The 20,568-nt window shown below is 35.8% G+C and overlaps 1 protein-coding gene across 5 annotated transcripts in view; it reads left to right on the top strand.

The window, feature by feature from the left end:
* Positions 1-20,568, top strand: part of LOC123534922 (lysine-specific demethylase 2A-like) — an 87,066-nt gene that overhangs the window by 27,658 nt on the left and 38,840 nt on the right. For all 5 annotated transcript variants that reach the window (XM_045317404.2, XM_053520144.1, XM_045317401.2 and 2 more), the window contains exons 2-4: positions 3,088-3,226; positions 7,403-7,481; positions 17,994-18,040. In XM_045317404.2, the coding sequence (XP_045173339.2) occupies positions 3,088-3,226; positions 7,403-7,481; positions 17,994-18,040 (265 nt within the window). The remainder of the gene's footprint in view (positions 1-3,087; positions 3,227-7,402; positions 7,482-17,993; positions 18,041-20,568) is intronic.

Here is a 20,568-nt window from a genome sequence, read left to right as displayed (position 1 = left end):
ATTTAAATCTGTCAAGTGACATCCAACACCATTATTTAGATATTATATTTTTTTTTATTATTTCATAATTACAAAATAATATTTGTATGAACAAAATTGTATTTGAAAAGACAAATGAACAATATTTCTTCTTTTTTTTTCAAAATATTTTTTAGTTTTTATGAAATAAAACTTCAAAAAAATAGTGATGATTGTCACTTTAGGTTCTTCATAGTTGTTGCTCGGAAGAGGTGTATTTATATAAAATTTAATTAACTTAATTAATTGGAAAGAGATAGAATGATTTGTGCTCATTGATGTTCATATATTTATAGATTATTAATTTTGCATTGAGAATTTATATGCATGTTCAGAAGTGGAAATATTGTGCAACTCTAAGAGCTGAATATTATTACCAAAAGAACAAGTGAATATTTCTCTATGCAAAATTATTAATCTTTTTATTACATAATTATGCATCTGCACTTATAAATAATATATGACTATGACATAACATTCTGGCCTAGCCATAAAAAAACAGAGAAAAACTTTATCTTTAATGAACTTTTTAGGTAACGACACACATTATAATGACATTAAAAGTGATGATGAGGAAATTTGAATGTCACTTTAGGAAAATGTTCATGTTTTAGGTCCTTTTGTAGAAACACAGAGATTAAAAATACTTATCTAATAATTCATTTTACAATGATAATTAGCTGTTTGGAAAGGAAAACATCAAAGCATTCACTGTTTTATAATATAGTCAAAGCCGTTACCTGCATTAGAATCATTTTCTGTTAATAGAATAATTTTAGATACTTCAGTACATACTTTATCAGTTTCAGCGATCATTAGTGTATATTTCAATGTCCAGTTTTATGGTATGGACTGTTTTCAATGCCCAGTTTTATGGTATGGACTGTTTTCAATGCCCAGTTTTATGGTATGGACTGTTTTCAATGCCCAGTTTTACAGTATGGACTGTTTTCAATGCCCAGTTTTACAGTATGGACTGGTATGGATTGTTTTCAATGCCCAGTTTTACAGTATGGACTGTTTTCAATGCCCAGTTTTACGGTATGGACTGTTTTCAATGCCCAGTTTTACGGTATGGACTGGTATGGACTGTTTTCAATGCCCAGTTTTACAGTATGGACTGGTATGGACTGTTTTCAATGCCCAGTTTTACAGTATGGACTGTTTTCAATGCCCAGTTTTACGGTATGGACTGTTTTCAATGCCCAGTTTTACAGTATGGACTGGTATGGACTGTTTTCAATGCCCAGTTTTACAGTATGGACTGTTTTCAATGCCCAGTTTTATGGTATGGACTGTTTTCAATGCCCAGTTTTATGGTATGGACTGTTTTCAATGCCCAGTTTTACAGTATGGACTGTTTTCAATGCCCAGTTTTACAGTATGGACTGGTATGGACTGTTTTCAGTGCCCAGTTTTACGGTATGGACTGTTTTCAGTGCCCAGTTTTATGGTATGGACTGTTTTCAGTGCCCAGTTTTACGGTATGGACTGATTTCAATGCCCAGTTTTAAGGTATGGACTGTTTTCAGTGCCCAGTTTTATGGTATGGACTGCCAGCCCGCTTAGCTCAGTAGGTAGAGCGTCGGTCTACAGATCGTGGGGTCGTGAGTTCGATCCTCGGGCAGGGCGTATGTTCTCCGTGTCTATTTGATAAACGCCATTGTGTCTGAAATCCACCTCTGATTCATGTAGGGAAGTTGGCAGTTACTTGCGGAGAACAGGTTTATACTGGTACAGAATCCAGGAACACTGGTTAGGTTAACTGCCCGCCGTTACATAACTGAAATACTGTTGTAAAACGGTGTTAAACCCAAAACAAAAACAAATATAGTATGGACTGTTTTCAATGCCCAGTTTTACGGTATGGACTGTTTTCAATGCTTGTTTTCAATGCCCAGTTTTATGGTATGGACTGTTTTCAATGCCCAGTTTTATGGTATGGACTGTTTTCAATGCCCAGTTTTATGGTATGGACTGTTTTCAGTTCCCAGTTTTACAGTATGGACTGTTTTCAATGCCCAGTTTTATAGTATGGACTGTTTTCAATGCCCAGTTTTAAGGTATAGACCGTTTTCAATGCCCAGTTTTATGGTATGGACTGTTTTCAATGCCCAGTTTTATGGTATGGACTGTTTTCAATGCCCAGTTTTACAGTATGGACTGTTTTCAATGCCCAGTTTTATTGTATGGACTGTTTTCAATGCCCAGTTTTATGGTATGGACTGTTTTCAATGCCCAGTTTTATGGTATGGACTGTTTACAATGCCCAGTTTTATGGTATGGACTGTTTTCGATGCCCAGTTTTATGGTATGGACTGTTTTCAATGCCCAGTTTTATGGTATGGACTGTTTTCAATGCCCAGTTTTACAGTATGGACTGTTTTCAATGCCCAGTTTTATGGTATGGACTGTTTCAATGCCCAGTTTTATGGTATGGACTGTTTTCAGTGCCCAGTTTTATGTAACAGTATGGACTTGTTTAAGTACATGACCTATTTGAAATTTGGTAGCAACTCATGACAAATTGATAATGTCTCATAAACTTACGCTTCAAACTATTTTATATTAGTATTATATTACATGTAATTAATATTAATCATTCAATAAAGTCCAAAATCCATGATTTTTTTAAGGTAAACAAAAAATATAACAAATATTTCACTTTTTCTTACTTACATTGTTTCTGTCCTAGGGTGTTTGCTTCAGAAAAATTGTCACTGTCACATGACATGACATCCGTATTGTATCCAGACGAGACTACATTACCCTAATCTGTATTTTTTTTTGTGTTGTCTTTTTTTGTAAACAGGCACCTTGTTTTTATTGCATTTACCTTTCTGTTAGATTATAAGAAACGGACCAGTTCGCATTTTACCAGCTATTATTGGAGACATATTCAAAGCTAGTTTGTTACAACTAATATGAAGTTTTCAGTACCTTCCAAAAATTATTCCGCTTTATATGAAGTGTTACGGAGAATCTGTAAGTAACCATACTGGTTAAAGGTTGCACAGTAACAACTGTTGGAAATGCCCTTAAAAAAAGGCATACTTTGTGTATTTTCAGAGGGTGAAAGAAAGAAAAACATACACAGACCATGAATTGGACGATGATGAAATTGAGGGCAAAAGATCATACAAGATTGAAGATAAACTCACATCAGACAAGTATAACAAAGACTATGTGAAAAAGCTTCATGGCGAAGGTAGGTGTCTTTTGAATTGATAATTATCACAAGTTTCTCTCTGTTTTCAAAGTTTGCCATATACAGACAAGCTTCAGCATCATTACTCTTCAAACAGATTTCAACATTGTCCATGGTCAAACAAGCTTAAACATTGTCCACGGTCAAACAGGCATAAGCATTATCCATGGTAAAAAAAAAAACAACAACAACAAAAACAAAAAACCAGCATTAACCATGGTCAAACATGTATCAGGATTATCCATGGTCAAAAAACCTTCAGCATTATCCATGGTCAAACAAGTTTCAGCATTATCCATGGTCAAATCAGCTTCAGCATTATCCATGGTAAAAAAAAAGAAAAAAAAGCATCAGCATTATCCATGGTCAAACAAGCATCAGCATTGTCCATGGTAAAAAAAACACAGCATTATCCATGGTCAAACAAGCTTTAGTATTATTCTTAGTAAAACAAGCTTTAGCATTTTCCATAGTCAAACAGGCTCCAGTATTATCCATGGTTAAACAAGCTTATGCATTATCCATGGTCAAACAAGCTTCAGCATTATCCATAGTCAAACAAGCTTCAGCATTATCCATAGTCAAACAAGCTTAAGCATTATCCATAGTCAAACAGGCTCCAGCATTATCCATAGTCAAACAAGCTTCAGCATTATCCATAGTCAAACAAGCTTCAGCATTATCCATAGTCAAACAAGCTTAAGCATTATCCATGGTCAAACAAGCTTCAGCATTATCCATAGTCAAACAAGCTTAAGCATTATCCATAGTCAAACAGGCTCCAGCATTATCCATAGTCAAACAAGCTTAAGCATTATCCATAGTCAAACAAGCTTCAGCATTATCCATGGTCAAACAAGCTTCAGCATTATCCATAGTCAAACAAGCTTAAGCATTATCCATAGTCAAACAAGCTTAAGCATTATCCATAGTCAAACAAGCTTAAGCATTATCCATAGTCAAACAGACTCCAGCATTATCGATGATCAGAAAAGCTTCAGCATTATCGATGGTCAAAAAAGCATCAGCATTATCCATGGTCAAAAAAGTTTCAGCATTATCCATGGTCAAAAAAGCATCAGCATTATCCATGGTCAAAAAAGTTCCAGCATTATCCATGGTCAAAAAAACTTCAGCATTATCCATTGTCAAACAAGCTTCAACATTATCCATGGTCAAACAAGCTTCAGCATTATCTGTAGTCAAACAAACTTCATCGTTATCCATGATTAAACAAGCTCTAGCATTATCCATGGTCAAACAAGCCTCTACATTATCCATGGTCAGAGAAGCTTCTATATAATGGCCATTCAAGCTTCTACATTATCAGTGGTCAAACAAGCTTCAACAGTATCCACAGACAAACAGATTTTAAGGTTTTCTCCAGGATATCACACACAGTCTAAGCCTAAGCCTGCTTAAAGCTTCAAAACAACCTCTAGTCAAACAGGTTTAAACACCATGCTACAACATTATCCATAATAAAACTAGCATCAGCATTGTCCATGATCAAACAAGCTTTTTCTATGGCCAGACTAGCTTCAACATTATTTATGGTGAAACAAACATTGAAATTATTCATTGTCAAACAAGCTTCAACATTATCAATAGTTAGTCAAGCTTCAAGATAACCTATAGTCAAACAAGGTTCATGGCAGTCAGACATGCTTTAGCATTATGGACAAGCTTCAACATTATCCATGGTCAAAAAAAGCTTCATTGAACAGTACAACATTATCCCATGGTCAAACAAGCTTCCATATTATATGTGGTCAAAATAGCTTCAGTTTTATCAATATTTAGTGTAAACAAAAACAACTAAACAGTAATTAACCCATGGGCAAATATATATCAATGTTATTACAAACTAGCTACAACATAATTATGAGCTTCAACATTATCCATGGTCAGACAATCTTCAACATAACCCGTAGTCAAGTGCATAAATGTCCATCAATTCTTTACAATAGTAACTAAAATAACTGAAATATGTAAAGTCAGAAATGAAATGACTCAATAAAATCCTAATAAATTTATTATATGTAGTTGATTTACATTTTGTTATCATATTATTGTTCGTGAAACACCCTCGAAATAATAATAGACTGTCATAAAATGCAAATGCCCGTGGGACCGAAGCATGTAGGTGTGACCAATCGGTGGACTCCATACATCCTGCCGCTTGAATGTATTTTGCTTCCTGGCTTCTTGTAGTAGACACGACTACATTTGGGGAGGCAAAATATCCGAAAACAATATAGAGGCTTGGAGCTGTAGCCAAAAATAGAGAGGACATGTTTTCATTGGCCAGATCAATTTTTTTCTTTGACGATTTAACAGAACACATGTGTTCATGTGAAGAACAAGTAAAATCACTGCCATTACATAGCTTCAGTTATGTTGAAAAAAAAAAGAAGAAAAAAATATGTTAAACTCAAGACAAAGGAAACTCTCAGGTGCTGCAGAATTGAGTTCAAGCTGTTGCCTCACAGGTGTTGAGGGAAATGTTGCAATTTGTTTATTTTTTGAAACAGAACTCAAGTTTTCCATGGCTGCAACATGCTGGCTTTGACTAAGAAAATTTTGTTGTTGATTGAGAAAATTTTGACAGTAATTTGAATACATAGTTCATGAATGTGTAAAAAATATAAAACCATTGGAATATGAAGAACAATGTATTTAAAACACAAGGTCAGTAAAGAGTCTGGTAGACTTTTATACATGCTACAGATGTGCCATAAAATGAATTGATTTAGTAACTGTGCCAGCTGGTTCACTCATATTGTGTGCCCTATTTGACACAGCCAAAACATAGATCACTTGCAGAGGATTTTTTTATATACCGTAGGCTGGGTATTATTTGTAATCATTTTGTTTTGACAAATATTTTCAAAAGATCAGCAGGTGAATTTGAAACAATGGTGTATATAGTAAACACCTGCTATCTCCAAAAGTATGACGAGCTGTGAAATCGTGAGCTCCTAAGAATGCCAATTTAATTTACCTTTCATATGATTCTAGCATTTTCATTTATTAAAAAAGGGTCAAAAAGTGACCCCTTATATTTCTGTGGAGGGTCAGTAAATTTTCATGGTGGGATATGAAAAAACATAAGTTGTCACTAAAACAAATAAGTTATTGTATCATGGTTTACCTGCAGTGTCATTATAACTGTTAACTTCTATCTGTAATGTTCTTCAACTGAGGAAGAGGCGTGGCTATAAGCCTTACTCTAAGTTGGAGAACATGTCTTAGGTCCTGCCTACATATAGAATACTGTAGGGAAATGTTGAACTTTCTAAAACCGTTCTTTATTTCAGTTCGAGTACGCTTAAATTGTCACGCTTAAAATGGGATGTTAACTTGTCAATCAAAATTAGTAGCCCAATGCATTGTTCATATTGGCGGACCATGATACGAAACAGAAAGCATAGGGGCCGCTTGAATAATTAGGTTATTCTCGTGAACCCCTACTCTTTCTATTACTTGTGTTAGCTCAGCTACTCCACATAGATATATAATGCCTATCTCAACCCCTCCCCCTACCCATTTATTATACTGGCCCACATACTTTGGTGGATTGTCTTTAACAAACCGAACACTTAATTATGGCTGATTCCTATCATATTGTAAATTTTAAGTGATTTTCAAAATTAACTTTATGTTTTTGAAATGGTATTGTAAGGCCTAAAAAAAAATCTTTGTTTCCGGTAACATGCTCAAAAAAATAAGGGTAGGTAGGTCGGAAATTTTTTTTTTTAGAATTTTATTTTATTAAGGGCGACTTTTCGGAAATCATTTTTGTGTCAAAAAATGAATACAAATAAGGGGGTTATGCCTTTAGAGAATCAGTAAGTTGATTTCTAACATCATTGGCCATGTTTAAAGTATGAAAAGTGCAGTTTTGCAAGTTTTTGTTAAAAAAGTTGAAAAAAATATTCTCCAAGGCTATAAAAACATTTAGTCGGGCCTAAAATTTAGGTTAGGTCGGGATACCGGAAACAAACAAATTTTTTTTTTATGCCTAATAATTATATAAAAGGTATTAGATTTGTGTCATGAAGTATTACATAAGTTCTGCAGTGAGGGTAATACTCCTCCAAGAAACAAATTAAATATCTTACCAAACTCTATGCCTCAACATTTTATACAAATGACTGTGTTACAATATTTCAGAATTCAACTTGAGGTACCTACAAGAGAATGGGTTACAGTATCCAATCTTGTTTGCAGAGAAGAATGGGCTTGGTCTAAGGTAACTAAATTAATATATGCCATCTCATGGACAGTCGGGATCCTCTCCAAATTAGACAGGTTCTCTTTGAATCTAAAAAGAAGTGGATAAACTTTGGGAAGAATTTTGAATATTTAGCATCAATCGATATTTATCTGATTTTTCTGTGACAAAGGTTTCAGCAAAAATTTGAAAATGTTCCATGGAGGCCCCAGCCATTAATTTGGTGCGGTTTTGTTAATTGCAAAAGTTTAATTGATCTTTTTCTTTAATAACATGTGATGAAAATGTACATGCATTTGTAATTTTATTGATCATGCAGAAATTTTGAATATAAATCAGTTGATTTCAGTTACCAGTATTTAAGTGAGGTTTAATTAAAACTTTAAAATGAACATGACCACAGCTGAGAGGAAGCTAAATTCCCATGTGTACAGTTATTTGGCACCTTATGGGCAAGCCCCACTGGGGTCACGACCACACCTCATATGGCACCAGTACTGGTTTTCCCAGGAAGCAGACTTGAGAGTGGTTCAAATAAGCTTGAAGCTTTCATCACAATCAAGCTAAAATAGATTAGTATAAACTAAACTAGAACACAGTTTTTTTTAGCTCATCTGATTTTTTGAGAAAAAAAATTATGAGTTATTGTCATCACTTGATCGGCGTTGGCATTGGCGTTGCCTGGTTAAGTTTTATGTTTAGGTCAACTTTTCTCCTAAACTATCAAAGCTATTGCTTTAAAAGTTGCAACACTTGTTCACCACCAATAGCTGACTCTGTACAGCAAGAAACATAACTCCATATGGCCCCTTTTGGACTTAGAAAATATCAGATTTCTTGGTTAAGTTTTATGTTTAGGTCAACTTTTCTCCTAAACTATCAAAGCTATTGCTTTTTAACTTGCAACACTTGTTCACCATCAGAAGCTGACTCTGTACAACAAGAAACATAACTCTAGCCTGCTTTTTGCAAGAATTATGGCCCCTTTTGGACTTAGAAAATCAGATTTCTTTGTTAAGTTTTGTATTTAAGTCAGCTTTTCTCCTAAACTATCAAAGCTATTGCTTTAAAACTTGCAACACTTGTTCACCATCAAAAGCTGACTCTGTACAGCAAGAAACATAACTCCATCCTGCTTTTTGCAAGAATTATGGCCCCTTTTGGACTTAGAAAATATCAGATTTTTTTGTTAAGTTTTATGTTTAGGTCAACTTTTCTCCTTAACGGTCAAAGCTATTGCTTTAAAACTTGGAGCAATTGTTCGCCATTAAAAGCTGACTATGTACAACAAGTACCATAACTCTACATTGCTTTTTGCAAGAATTATGGCCAAAAAAAATCAGATGAGTGTCTGCACCCACAAGGCGGTGCTCTTGTTATATATTATACAAGATTTATATAGCTCCCTTTTTTCATGGCAAACATGTTCCAAGATGCTTTGCATACACAGGCAGTCACTGGGCGTGCCAACTCACCTCTGCCGGAATAGAACCAGAGTGATCTGTCCAGAGGGACAGAGTGAGAGATAGCCCCTTTAACAGGGAGAAAAATTGTTTAGATACAGACATGTCCGCCCAACTCTTTGCAAATAGACAGTCTGGTTCTTTAACGTGCCCGGTATAAAGGACAGGTACATGCGAAGCCCTCTTTCCTGGGAAGAACTAGTATTGGCCACTGGTTAGGTGGACTATGCTCAAGAGTATCTCAGAAATTTCCTGTGCCATGTCCTAATGAGTAGTCAGAACATTGTGTATATAGTTACATTATAAACAGTAATATTTTCATTATGCTAATTTAGATTTTCAGAAAGGTTTTATAGATCAATACATGCATTTTGCTTTTGATTTTACCATGCACTTTTCAAGGTTGCAAATAGATTTAATCAAACTGATATTAGGTGGGGTTATACAACAAGTTTCAATAACGTTTTCCACATTTGAACAAATCACCACAGTGTAATGTCTCCAGAACAAACATTGGTTGGAAGACAAAATATATTTGTTATACAAAGGGCAATTTGTCCAAATGAGGTTCAGAAAGTATCTGTCTATATGAAGAGGCGATAGCTCTGGTCTATTATTAATTAACTGAAATCATATTGATAAAAAATGCCAGTCACCCACTAAATAATACTTTCTCTGATATTGAAATATAAATAAAATCAAATTAAATAGATCAAACTTCTAAAATGGAGCTTTCTGAAACATACTGTGTAATTATTGATACTCATGTATGACTTGTTTTGTTTTAGCTCACATGAGCCAAAGGCTCAGGGTGAGCTATTGTGATCGCTTACCGTCTGGCGTCCATCCGTCCGTGGTCCGTCCACTCTTTCATTTAAACAACATCTCCTCCTAAACCATTAGGCCATATTTGATGAAACTTAACAGGGATGTTCCTTGGACGGTCTTCTTTAAAATTGTTCAAAGAATTGAATTCCATACAGAACTCTGGTTGCCATGGCAACTGAAATGAAAAACTTTAAAAATCTTCTTGTCCAAAACCACAGGTTATAGGGCTTTCATATTTGGTGTGTAGCATCATCTAGTGATCCTCTATCAAGATTGTTCAAGTTATCCCCCTAGAGTCAAATATGGCCCCACCCTGGGAGTCACATGGTTTACATAGACTTATATAGGGAAAACTTTGAAAATCTTCTTGTCCAAAACCACAAGGCATAGAGCCTCAATATATGGCATGTGACATCATCTAATGGTCCTCTATAAAGATTGTTCAAATTATGCCCCTGGGGTGAAAAGAGGCCCCACCCTAGGGGGTCCCAAGTTTTACATAGACTTATATAGGAAAAAACTTTAAAAATCTTCTTGTCTGAAACCACAAGACATAGGCCTTTGATGTTTGGTATGTAACATTGCCTTGTGGTCCTCTACAAAGATTTTTCAAATTTTGTCTCTGGGGTGAAAAGAGGCCCCGCCATGGGGGTCCCAAGTTTTACATAGACTTATATAGGATTTTTTTTTTTTAAATCTTCTTGTCTGAAACTGCAAGGCCTAGGCTTTTGATATTTGGTATGTAGCATTGCCTAGTGGTCCACTACCAAGATTGTTCAAATTTTGCCTCTGGGGTAAAAAGAGGCCCTGCCCTGGGGGCCCCCGAGGGTCACTTAGTTTTTATATGAGTTATATAGGAAAAAATATCTGATCATATTTCCTAGACTGTTTAATTATAGTTACCTGATGACCCCAAGTAATTAGGGGTCACATGACTGTGACCTTGACCTACTGACCTACTTTCTTGTTTTTAGCTCGACTATTCGAAGAATAAGTAGAGCTATCCTACTCACCACGGCGTCGGCGTCGGCGTCACACTTTGGTTAAGTTTTTTGTACCAGTCCACTTTTTGACAAAGTCTTTTGAGATAAAGCTTCGAAACTTTCAACACTTGTTTACCATCACCTTGGCCAGTTATAGGCAAGAGCACATAACTCTATCAAGGATTTTGGCTGAATTATGGCCCCTTTTGACTTAGAAATCATGGTAAAGTTTTTTGTACCAGTTCATATTTTGGCAAAGTCTTTTGAGATAAAGCTTTGAAACTTTCAACACTTATTTAGCATCACCGTGTCTAGTTATAGGCAAGAGTACATAACTCCATCAAGGATTTTGGCTGAATTATGGCCCCTTTTGACTTTGAAATCTTGGTTAAGTTTTTCGTACCAGTTCATATTTTGACAAAATCTTTTGAGATAAAGCTTTGAAACTTTCAACACTTGTTTACCATCACCATGTCCAGTTATAGGCAAGAGCACAAAACTCCGTCAAGGATTTTGGCTGAATTATGGCCCTTTTTGACTTAGAAATCTTGGTTAAGTTTTACGTACCAGTTCATATTTTTGCAAAGTCTTTTGAGATAAAGCTTTGAAACTTTCAACACTTGTTTACCATCACCATGACTAGTTATAGGCAAATGTACATAACTCCATCAAGGATTTTGGCTGAATTATGGCCCCTTTCTACTTAGAAATCTTGGTTAAGTTTTTCTTACCAGTTCATATTTTGTGTAAAGTGTTTGACATATGGCTTTGAAACTTTTATCACTTATTCAGTATAATAGTCTATATCTGTAGGAAAGAGTACATAACTCTATCATCTATTTTGGCTGAAATAAGGCCCTTTTTAGCTCATCTGATTTTTTGAAAAAAAATGATGAGTTATTGTCATCACTTGAGCGGTTGTCGGCGTCGGCGTCGGCGTCGGCGTCGGCGTCGGCGTTGCCTGGTTAAGTTTTATGTTTAGGTCAGATTTTCTCCTAAACTATCAAAGCTATTGCTTTGAAACTTGGAATACTTGTTCACCATCATAAGCTGACCCTGTATAGCAAGAAACATAACTCCATCTTGCTTTTTGCAAGATTTATTGCCCCTTTTGTACTTAGAAAATATCAGATTTCTTGGTTAAGTTTTATGTTTAGGTCAACTTTTCTCCTAAACTATTAAAGCTATTGCTTTGAAACTTGGAATACTTGTTCACCATCATAAGCAGACCCTGTACGTCAAGAATCATAACTCCATCTTGCTTTTTGCAAGATTTATTGCCCCTTTTGGACTTAGAAAATCAGTTTTCTTGGTTAAGTTTTATGTTTAGGTCAGCTTTTATCCTAAACTATCAAAGCTATTGCTTTAAAACTTGCAACACTTGTTTACCATCATAAGTTGACCCTGTATAGCAAGAAACATAACTCCGTCCTGCTTTTTGCAAGATTTATGGCCCCTTTTTGACTTAGAAAATATCAGATTTCTTGGTTAAGTTTTATGTTTAGGTCAACTTTTTCTCTTAAACTATCAAAGCTATTGCTTCGAAACTTGCAACACTTGTTCACCATCATAAGCTGACCCTGTACAGCAAGCAACATAACTCCATCCTGCTTTTTGCAATAATTATTGCCCCTTTTGGACTTAGAAAATCATTTTCTTGGTTGAGTATTATGTTTAAGTCAACTTTTCTCATAAACTATTAAAGCTATTGCTTTAAAACTTGCAACAGTTTTTCACCATCATAAGTGGACACTGTACATCAAGAAACATAACTCTATCCTGCTTTTTGCAAGAATGATGGCCCTTTTTAGACTTAGAAAATCATGGGTAGGACAATATTTCTATTACACAAAAAAAATCAGATGAGCGTCAGCACCCGCAAGGCGGTGCTCTTGTTGGACTTGGAAATCTGTTCTGTTTTCATACAAGTCCATGTTTTGTCAAAACTATTTGACATATATCTTTTAAACTTTGAACACTTGTTTATCATTATGATTTCCATCTGTAGGCAAGAGTACATAACTCTGACAACTATTTTGGTTGAATTATGGCCCTTTTTGGACTTTGAAATTGGTTCACACATTGCCGTTTAGTGCAAGACTTATCGAAATCCACAAATACTGGAACATTATCTAATCTATTTTTAGCTCACCTGAGCAATGCTCAGGTGAGTTTTTCTGATCGCTCGATGTCCGGCGTCCGTCGTCCGTCGTCTGTCGTCTGTCGTCTGTCGTCTGTCGTCCGTCGTCTGTCAACATTTAGCTTGTGTATGCGATAGAGGCTGTATTTTTCAATTAATCTTTATGAATATTGGTCAGAATGATAACTTTGATGAAATCTAGGCCGAGTTCGAAAATGGGTCATCTCGGGTCAAAAACTAGGTCACTAGGTCAAATCAAAGAAAAACCTTGTGTATGCGATAGAGGCTGTATTTTTCAATTCTTCTTCATGAATTTTGGTCAGAATGATTGCCTTGATGAAATCTAGGCCGAGTTCGAAAATGGGTCATCTCGGGTCAAAAACTAGGTCACTAGGTCAAATCAAAGAAAAACCTTGTGTATGCTATAGAGGCTGTATTTTTCAATTGATCTTCATGAATTTTGGTCAGAATGATTACCTTTATGAAACCTAGGCCGAGTTCGAAAATGGGTCATCTTGGGTCAAAAACTAGGTCACTAGGTCAAATCAAAGAAAAACCTTGTGTATGCGATAGAGACTGTATTTTTCATTTAATCTTTATGAATATTGGTCAGAATGATAACTTTGATGAAATCTAGACCGAGTTCGAAAATGGGTCATCTCGGGTCAAAAACTAGGTCACTAGGTCAAATCAAAGAAAAACCTTGTGTATGCGATAGAGGTGGTATTTTTCAATTAATCTTCATGAATATTGGTCAGAATGATAACCTTGATGAAATCTAGGCCGAGTTCGAAAATGGATCATCTCGAGTCAAAAACTAGGTCACTAGGTCAAATCAAAGAAAAACTTTGTGTATGCGATAGAGGCTGTATTTTTCAATTCTTCTTCATGAATATTTGTCAGAATGATAACCTTGATAAAATCTAGGCCGAGTTCGAAAATGGGTCATCTCGGGTCAAAAACTAGGTCACTAGGTCATATCACGTAAAAACCTTGTGTATGCTATAGAGGCTGTATTTTTCAATTGATCTTCATGAATTTTGGTCAGAATGATTGCCTTGATGAAATTTAGACCAAGTTCGAAAATGGGTCATCTGGGGTCAAAAACTAGGTCACTAGGTCAAATCAAAGAAAAACTTTGTGTATGCAATAGAGGCTGTATTTTTCAACTGATCTTCATGAAATTTAGCCAGAATGATTACCTTGATAAAATCTAGGCTGATTTCGAAAATGGGTCATCTGGGGTCAAAAACTAGGTCACTAGGTCAAATCGAAGAAAAACATTGTGTATGCAATAGAGGATGTATTTTTCAATTGATCTTCATGAAATTTGATCAGAGTGATTGCCTTGATGAAAACTAGGTCGGTTTTGAATATGGGTTATCTGAGGTCAAAAACTAGGTCACTAGGTCAAATTAAAGAAAAATCTTGTGTATGCGATAGAGGCTGTATTTTTCAGTTGATCTTCATGAATTTTGGTCAGAATGATTGCCTTGATAAAATCTAGGTCGAGTTTGAACATGGGTCATCTAGGGTCAAAAACTAGGTCATATCTAAGAAAATGCTTGTTTTATCGCAAGAGACCAAATTTTTGGTCCAATCTTAATGAAAATTGGTCAGAATATTTGTTTCCATGAAATCACTAGGTCAAACATGTTTTACACTGTTATGGAGTGTTTCTTAGGTGAGCGACCTAGGGCCATCTTGGCCCTCTTGTTTTCTTTTGTCTGAATATCTATGTTAATATTTTGACCCCATTCTTCAATCAATTCTTTGAATAGTCGAGCGCGCTGTCATCAGACAGCTCTTGTTTAAGATAAAGCCTTGAAATTTGAATGACATGATTATACAGTTTTGCACACCGATTTTAACACTGACTCAGTGACCATGAATGTGACCTACTTCTTAATATTTTAGCATCAGTTTGACAATTGAAACATGTAGCTCATATTACTCAGGTGAGCGATCCAGGGTCATAATGACCCTCTTGTTTATTTCATGGTTGAGCCAGTCCATTAAATTACATAGCCAATAAACGGGCTAAGTGCCCTCAGATGTTTATTTCCATAAATTCATATCCCCCTGGAGCCTCAGTGGCTGAGTGGTTAAGGTTGTGAATTAAAATCACTTGCCTCTCACATGTATCTATGTTCAGAACCTCACTGAAAATTAGAATTCTTCCTGTGAGGAAGCTGGTTCTACCCAGGTGCTGTTCTGCCATGAAATACTGCCCAGATGGGCACCTGGAGTTTTCCTCCAGCATTAAAAGCTGGAATAAAATAAAATTAATGTATCTGTGTGAGGTTAAATCATACAATAACTTCATAATTATTTGTCCCAAACTATGAAATTTCATGACTAGGAAATTTATATGATTTCAAATTATACAAAACTGAAAAAAATATGAAAATCAGATAAAAGATTATATTAATGATAGTACAGGCAGCCATTTTTGGCACGATGGCACCTCAGTTGTTTTTTTATAAACATTACCATATAAGGTAAATTGATGAATGACAAGTAAGATAATCACATTTTTGAGGTCAAAATATATTTTAAATCTGAATTCATAATTTATTATGTGAAAATGTATTTCATGCGATCAAAGCTTACTTTTAATTATATTTAAGGTAAAATTGCCACAAATACCTAATTTGGTAATGACTGTTTAAGGAAGGAACAATGACATTATTGCGCCCAAATTGGCTGCAGTTTCATTTTACAGTTGTCATTCAAATGGCTGTATCTTTTGAGATGGTTTACAAACTGCTTGTAAAATGTTATTTTTTGTCAAAATAACTTGTATGCACATACAACAAACTGAAGTTTTATTTGTATATTATACTCCGAATGTGAAATTTTGGTCACCCCTTTATGACAAATGAGCCGTGCCACGGGAAAACCAACATAGTGGCTTTGCGACCAGCATGGATACAGACCAGCCTGCGCATCCGCGCAGTCTGGTCAGGATCCATGCTGTTCGCTAACGGTTTATCTAATTGCAGTAGACTTTTAAAGCGAACAGCATGGATCCTGACCAGACTGCTCGGATGCGCAGGCTGGTCTGGATCCATGCTGGTCGCAAAGCCACTATGTTGGTTTTCTCATGGCACGGCTCAAACGTTTTTGTGTTTCTGTACATAATAAAGATCAATGAAGTGTTAAATGAAGAGAAAGTCTGAATTGTGAATATAAATTGTATCTTATTAGATATGTGCACATGTCAGAGATTCATGTTACACTGATCTAGCGTTTTATCATTTTAATGCATCTATCCCTTTAGCTAGCATTAAATTTCTCATTTTAATACATTTGAAATAAAAAATCTGAACACCTCTGGCACTAGGCAGGTGGTACTAGCCACAAACATAAATGTCTGCACTTAAACTGGAACATCTGATCATTTGATGTTCACCGATCTTGGACATAATCTTTATGGGCTTAATGTCCAAAGTTTGATAGCCAAAATTATTGGACATCTCTTAAATCTCTCAGAGTAATGGCCCTTGAATTACGCAGAATATCAGAAATTAACATTGTTTGCTGTCTAACTTGAAATTTTGTCAGTGTTCACCACACTTAGCCACAAATTGTTTATGGCCAAGTTTGATAGCCATCTAGAGTGCCCCACATGGTCTTGAATTATTAAAATTGCAAAAAATTATAGTGCCTGCTCTCTAACTTGTAGTTGTTACCCATTACTTACCAAATTTGGTCACAGTGATTACAGGCATAAAATCTCAGCCAGATTCAAAAGCCACAAAGATAATCCCAGTCACTCTTGAGTTATGGCACCTGATTTACTTAAAACTGTGAAAATTGAAAGGGTCCACTTAATAACTTAAGTAGTGCATGGCCTTGATGTCCATCAGACTTAGTCAGAATGTTTATTCAAATTATTGGCATAATTTCTCTGCCAAGTTGATAACCAGCTGGAAGGACTTTATGGTAATGTAGTGGTCTTTGCCACTCTGGAGTTATGGCCCCTGAATAAGTCAAAATTGAGAAAATTGATACCTTATTTGCTTAATAAATAGAGAAATAGAGTTTTTTTTAAGTAAAAAACAAATTACTGTCATGGGCATATAATTTGTGACAGTTTGGCATTCTTGTGAAACTTTTTAACCCTTACCAGGGCTGCTAAATTTCTATATTGAACTTGTCCAACTTTCAATTTGGACAGTACCATTAACTGTTAAAAGGGGTGCATACCAAAAGGATACTGACTGAATGGCAAACAGTGCAGGCCATGATCAGACTGCAAAGATGTGCAGGCTGATCATGATCTGCTCTGGTTGTAAAGGCAGAATCAATTGTGTCCAGCATGATAATGGTTAAAGGGAATATTTTTCCTTGTTGACTTGAAAATGTCTAATAGAGTGTGTGGTGTCACTTCATTTATGACGTCATTTTAATGTGTGTTCTTCATGTCATTCCTTTTCAGTTTTACTCAGCAGGACAAATGTGTATTAATAATTAGGTGTAAAATGTGTTATAAAAGAATATTTTCTTGTTTGTTCATTGTTTAATATTGCACTTTGTACTCTACCTTGGCTGCAGATTATACATAATGATAGAGCATGTACAAGTTCTGCAGCGGAGATATTGAGCAACTTGCATATTATTGCTGAGTAAAGAACAATTGCATTGCTAAGTTTTTCATGCAATGCTAATGCTAATAATCTTTTCATTACAAACCCATTTACACTTATAAATGAAATGCATTAATTTTCTCCTTTGGGCTGAGTAAAATTGGTAATTATGGCTGATTATGTACTTCTTATGCTGATATCGCCATTGAAATGATGTCACAAAATTAATAAGGTCACACATGAGATTTGAAACCTGTGTAGAAAAATATTGATGTTTCTGGCTCCACTTTGATAATTCTCCACACATAGCTAATAAACTATAACTAAAGCCAAAATATTTTTTCTTCATTACAGTTTTTAAGCCCAGCTCCTTATTTAGTAGGTACCTGACCATAAAACATGGCTGTTGAGAAGCACTCTTCTGAAAGCAAGTGAAGTTTTTGGTGAAAAGGAGATATCTGTATGCACAGTCAGTTGTAGTATAAAACCTGATCTTGTATTAAATTTGTTCCCTTTTTTTGCAGAGTTCCAAGTGATAATTTCAAAGTCTGCGATGTGAAAGCATGTGTTGGTATGTATATTTTTTGTCCACCCAAAATTTTGTGGGTGAGGGTGCACTTAGATAAACCCTTGTCCACAAATGGTTGTCCACAAACGGATTGTTTTGTTTGAGTTTTCACTCAGTAAGATTAGAGTTATGGCCCAGTTAAAATACTGCATAAAGGGCTTAAAAATATTTGACCTAGAGTCATGAAACATAGGATTTTTAGTCAGCATATGAAGTTGTGTCCTTAGGGCTTTGTTTTGGGATTTACCTGCTTTCCTCTCCTTGACCACTTCCTCCCCAACAAACACATGTACTGTATCAGTTTCTTTTTCTGTTGTTAGCTCACCTGAGCAATGCTCAGGTGAGTTTTTCTGATCACTCGATGTCCGGCGTCTGTCATCTGTCTGTCTGTCGTCTGTCCGTCAACATTTAGCTTGTGTATGCAATAGAGGCTGTATTTTTCAACTGATCTTCATGAAATTTGGTCAGAATGATTACCTTGATGAAATCTAGCTATAGGCTGAGTTCGAAAATGGGTCATCTGGGTTCAGAAACTAAACCACTAGGTCAAATCATAGAAAAACCTTGTGTATGCGATAGAGGCTGTATTTTTCAATTGATCTTCATGAAATTTGGTCAGAATGATAGCCTTGATGAAATCTAAGTCAAGTTCGAGTATGGGTCATCTGGGGTCAAAAACTAGGTCACTTGGTCAAATCAAAGAAAATGCTTGTTTTTGCTGCAATTTTAATGATAATTGGTCAGAATATTTTTTTCCATGAAATCACTAGGTCAAACATGTTTACACTGTTATGGTGTATTATGGTGTGTTTCTCAGGTGAGCAACCTAGGGCCATCTTTGCCCTCTTGTTTTTCTTGATAATGTTTTATAGTAGCTATACTATACCCACTTCCCCAAACTCCTGGTGACTTGCACCCTCAACCCAGCTGAGTCTGAGTTAACTTAATCTTGCATTGTCAGCATATTATGACAGGAAGTGAGGGTATCAGTGTTCTACACATCCTTCACTTACAAAACTTGAAAGGGCATACCTACCTATTTACCGGTATATCTTCTTTTCTTTTTTTTTGAGATTTTAAGAAAAAGCATTAGTCTAGACAGCATTTATTTAGATTTCTAATTATACAAGGAAGACTGAACCTGATACGTTTTTGTGCAACAAAATTGCAGTTTGTATGGCACAGTTGTTATAACATCAAATGATGAAAATAAATGCAACACAAAGCAGGCAGTATTTGGTGGAATTCATCAAGGATGTACATAGTTATCATTGATAGTGTGTTAGAATTGAAATAAGATATCATAAACAGTGATTTTCTTTTCAAAGGAATAATTGTTTGTTGTTCAGATGCATTTTATTTTATCCCTTAAGTTGCACCCTTTGATACAATAACTCCAATCATTCTGTTTAACAAAAAGGTCACACAAAATGTAACTGATATGGATTATATTCTTAACTGATGATTCCCATAAATTGATTGTCCTTGATACATATCTGTTATGCTCCCGGTTGAAGAAGACTGAGTACAGTTGTTTCTTTGTTTATCTGTCTGTCTGTTGGTAGGTCAGTAGACGATTTGGTTTTTGATCAATAACAAAAGAATGCTTTGATCTGCAGTTGTCAGACTTCATATGATGATTGAGACCCGCCCGCTTAGCTCAATAGGGAGAGCACAGATCTTGGGGTCTTGAGTTCGATCATTGGGCGGGGTGTATGTTTTCCATGACGATTTGATAGAAGACATTGTGTCTGAAATCATTATTCTCCACCTCTGATTCATGTGGGGAAGTTGGCAGTTACTTGCGGAGAACAGGTTTGTACTGGTGCAGAATCCAGACGCACTGGTTAGGTTTACTGTCCCCCGTTACGTAACTGAAATACTGTTGAAAGACAGCGTAAAACCCAAAACAAACAAACAAATCATAGGATGATTGCATTTGGTTAGTAGATAACCCTGAAAGTTTTTGGGGTCAGTACCGGGTAAGTCAAAGGTCAAGGTTGCAATTATCTTGAAACTGAACATGACTTCTGCTCTCTAAATAAGGAATATTTTGACCTACAGCCTTCAAATGTCATAGGATTATTGCCTATTGTCTGTAGATGACACCTCAACTTTTTGGGGTCAATAGGTCAGAGTCCAAGGTCACAGTGAGCTTCTGAATGAAAATGGGTTCTATCTAGAAATTTACGAACTATTTGCTCTGCTGCCTTTACACTTTGAAGGGTGATTGCTTGTGGTCAGTAAAATTACCTTTATTTCTCTTGGGGTCGGTATATCAAAGGTCAAAGATAAAATGACCTTGAGATAGTAAGCAGTTGCAGCTCAATGACTTATGAACTTTTTAGCTCACCTGTCACAAAGTGACAAGGTGAGCTTTTGTGATCGCGCAGTGTCCGTCGTCCGTCATCCGTCAGTCCGTCCGTGCGTGCGTCCGTAAACTTTCGCTTGTGACCACTCTAGAGGTCACATTTTTCATGGGATCTTTATGAAAGTTGGTCAGAATGTTCATCTTGATGATATATAGGTCA

The sequence above is a fragment of the Mercenaria mercenaria genome, chromosome 12, assembly GCF_021730395.1.
Source record: "Mercenaria mercenaria strain notata chromosome 12, MADL_Memer_1, whole genome shotgun sequence".
Lineage (NCBI taxonomy): Eukaryota > Metazoa > Mollusca > Bivalvia > Venerida > Veneridae > Mercenaria > Mercenaria mercenaria.
This window is presented reverse-complemented; position numbering and strand designations above follow the sequence as displayed.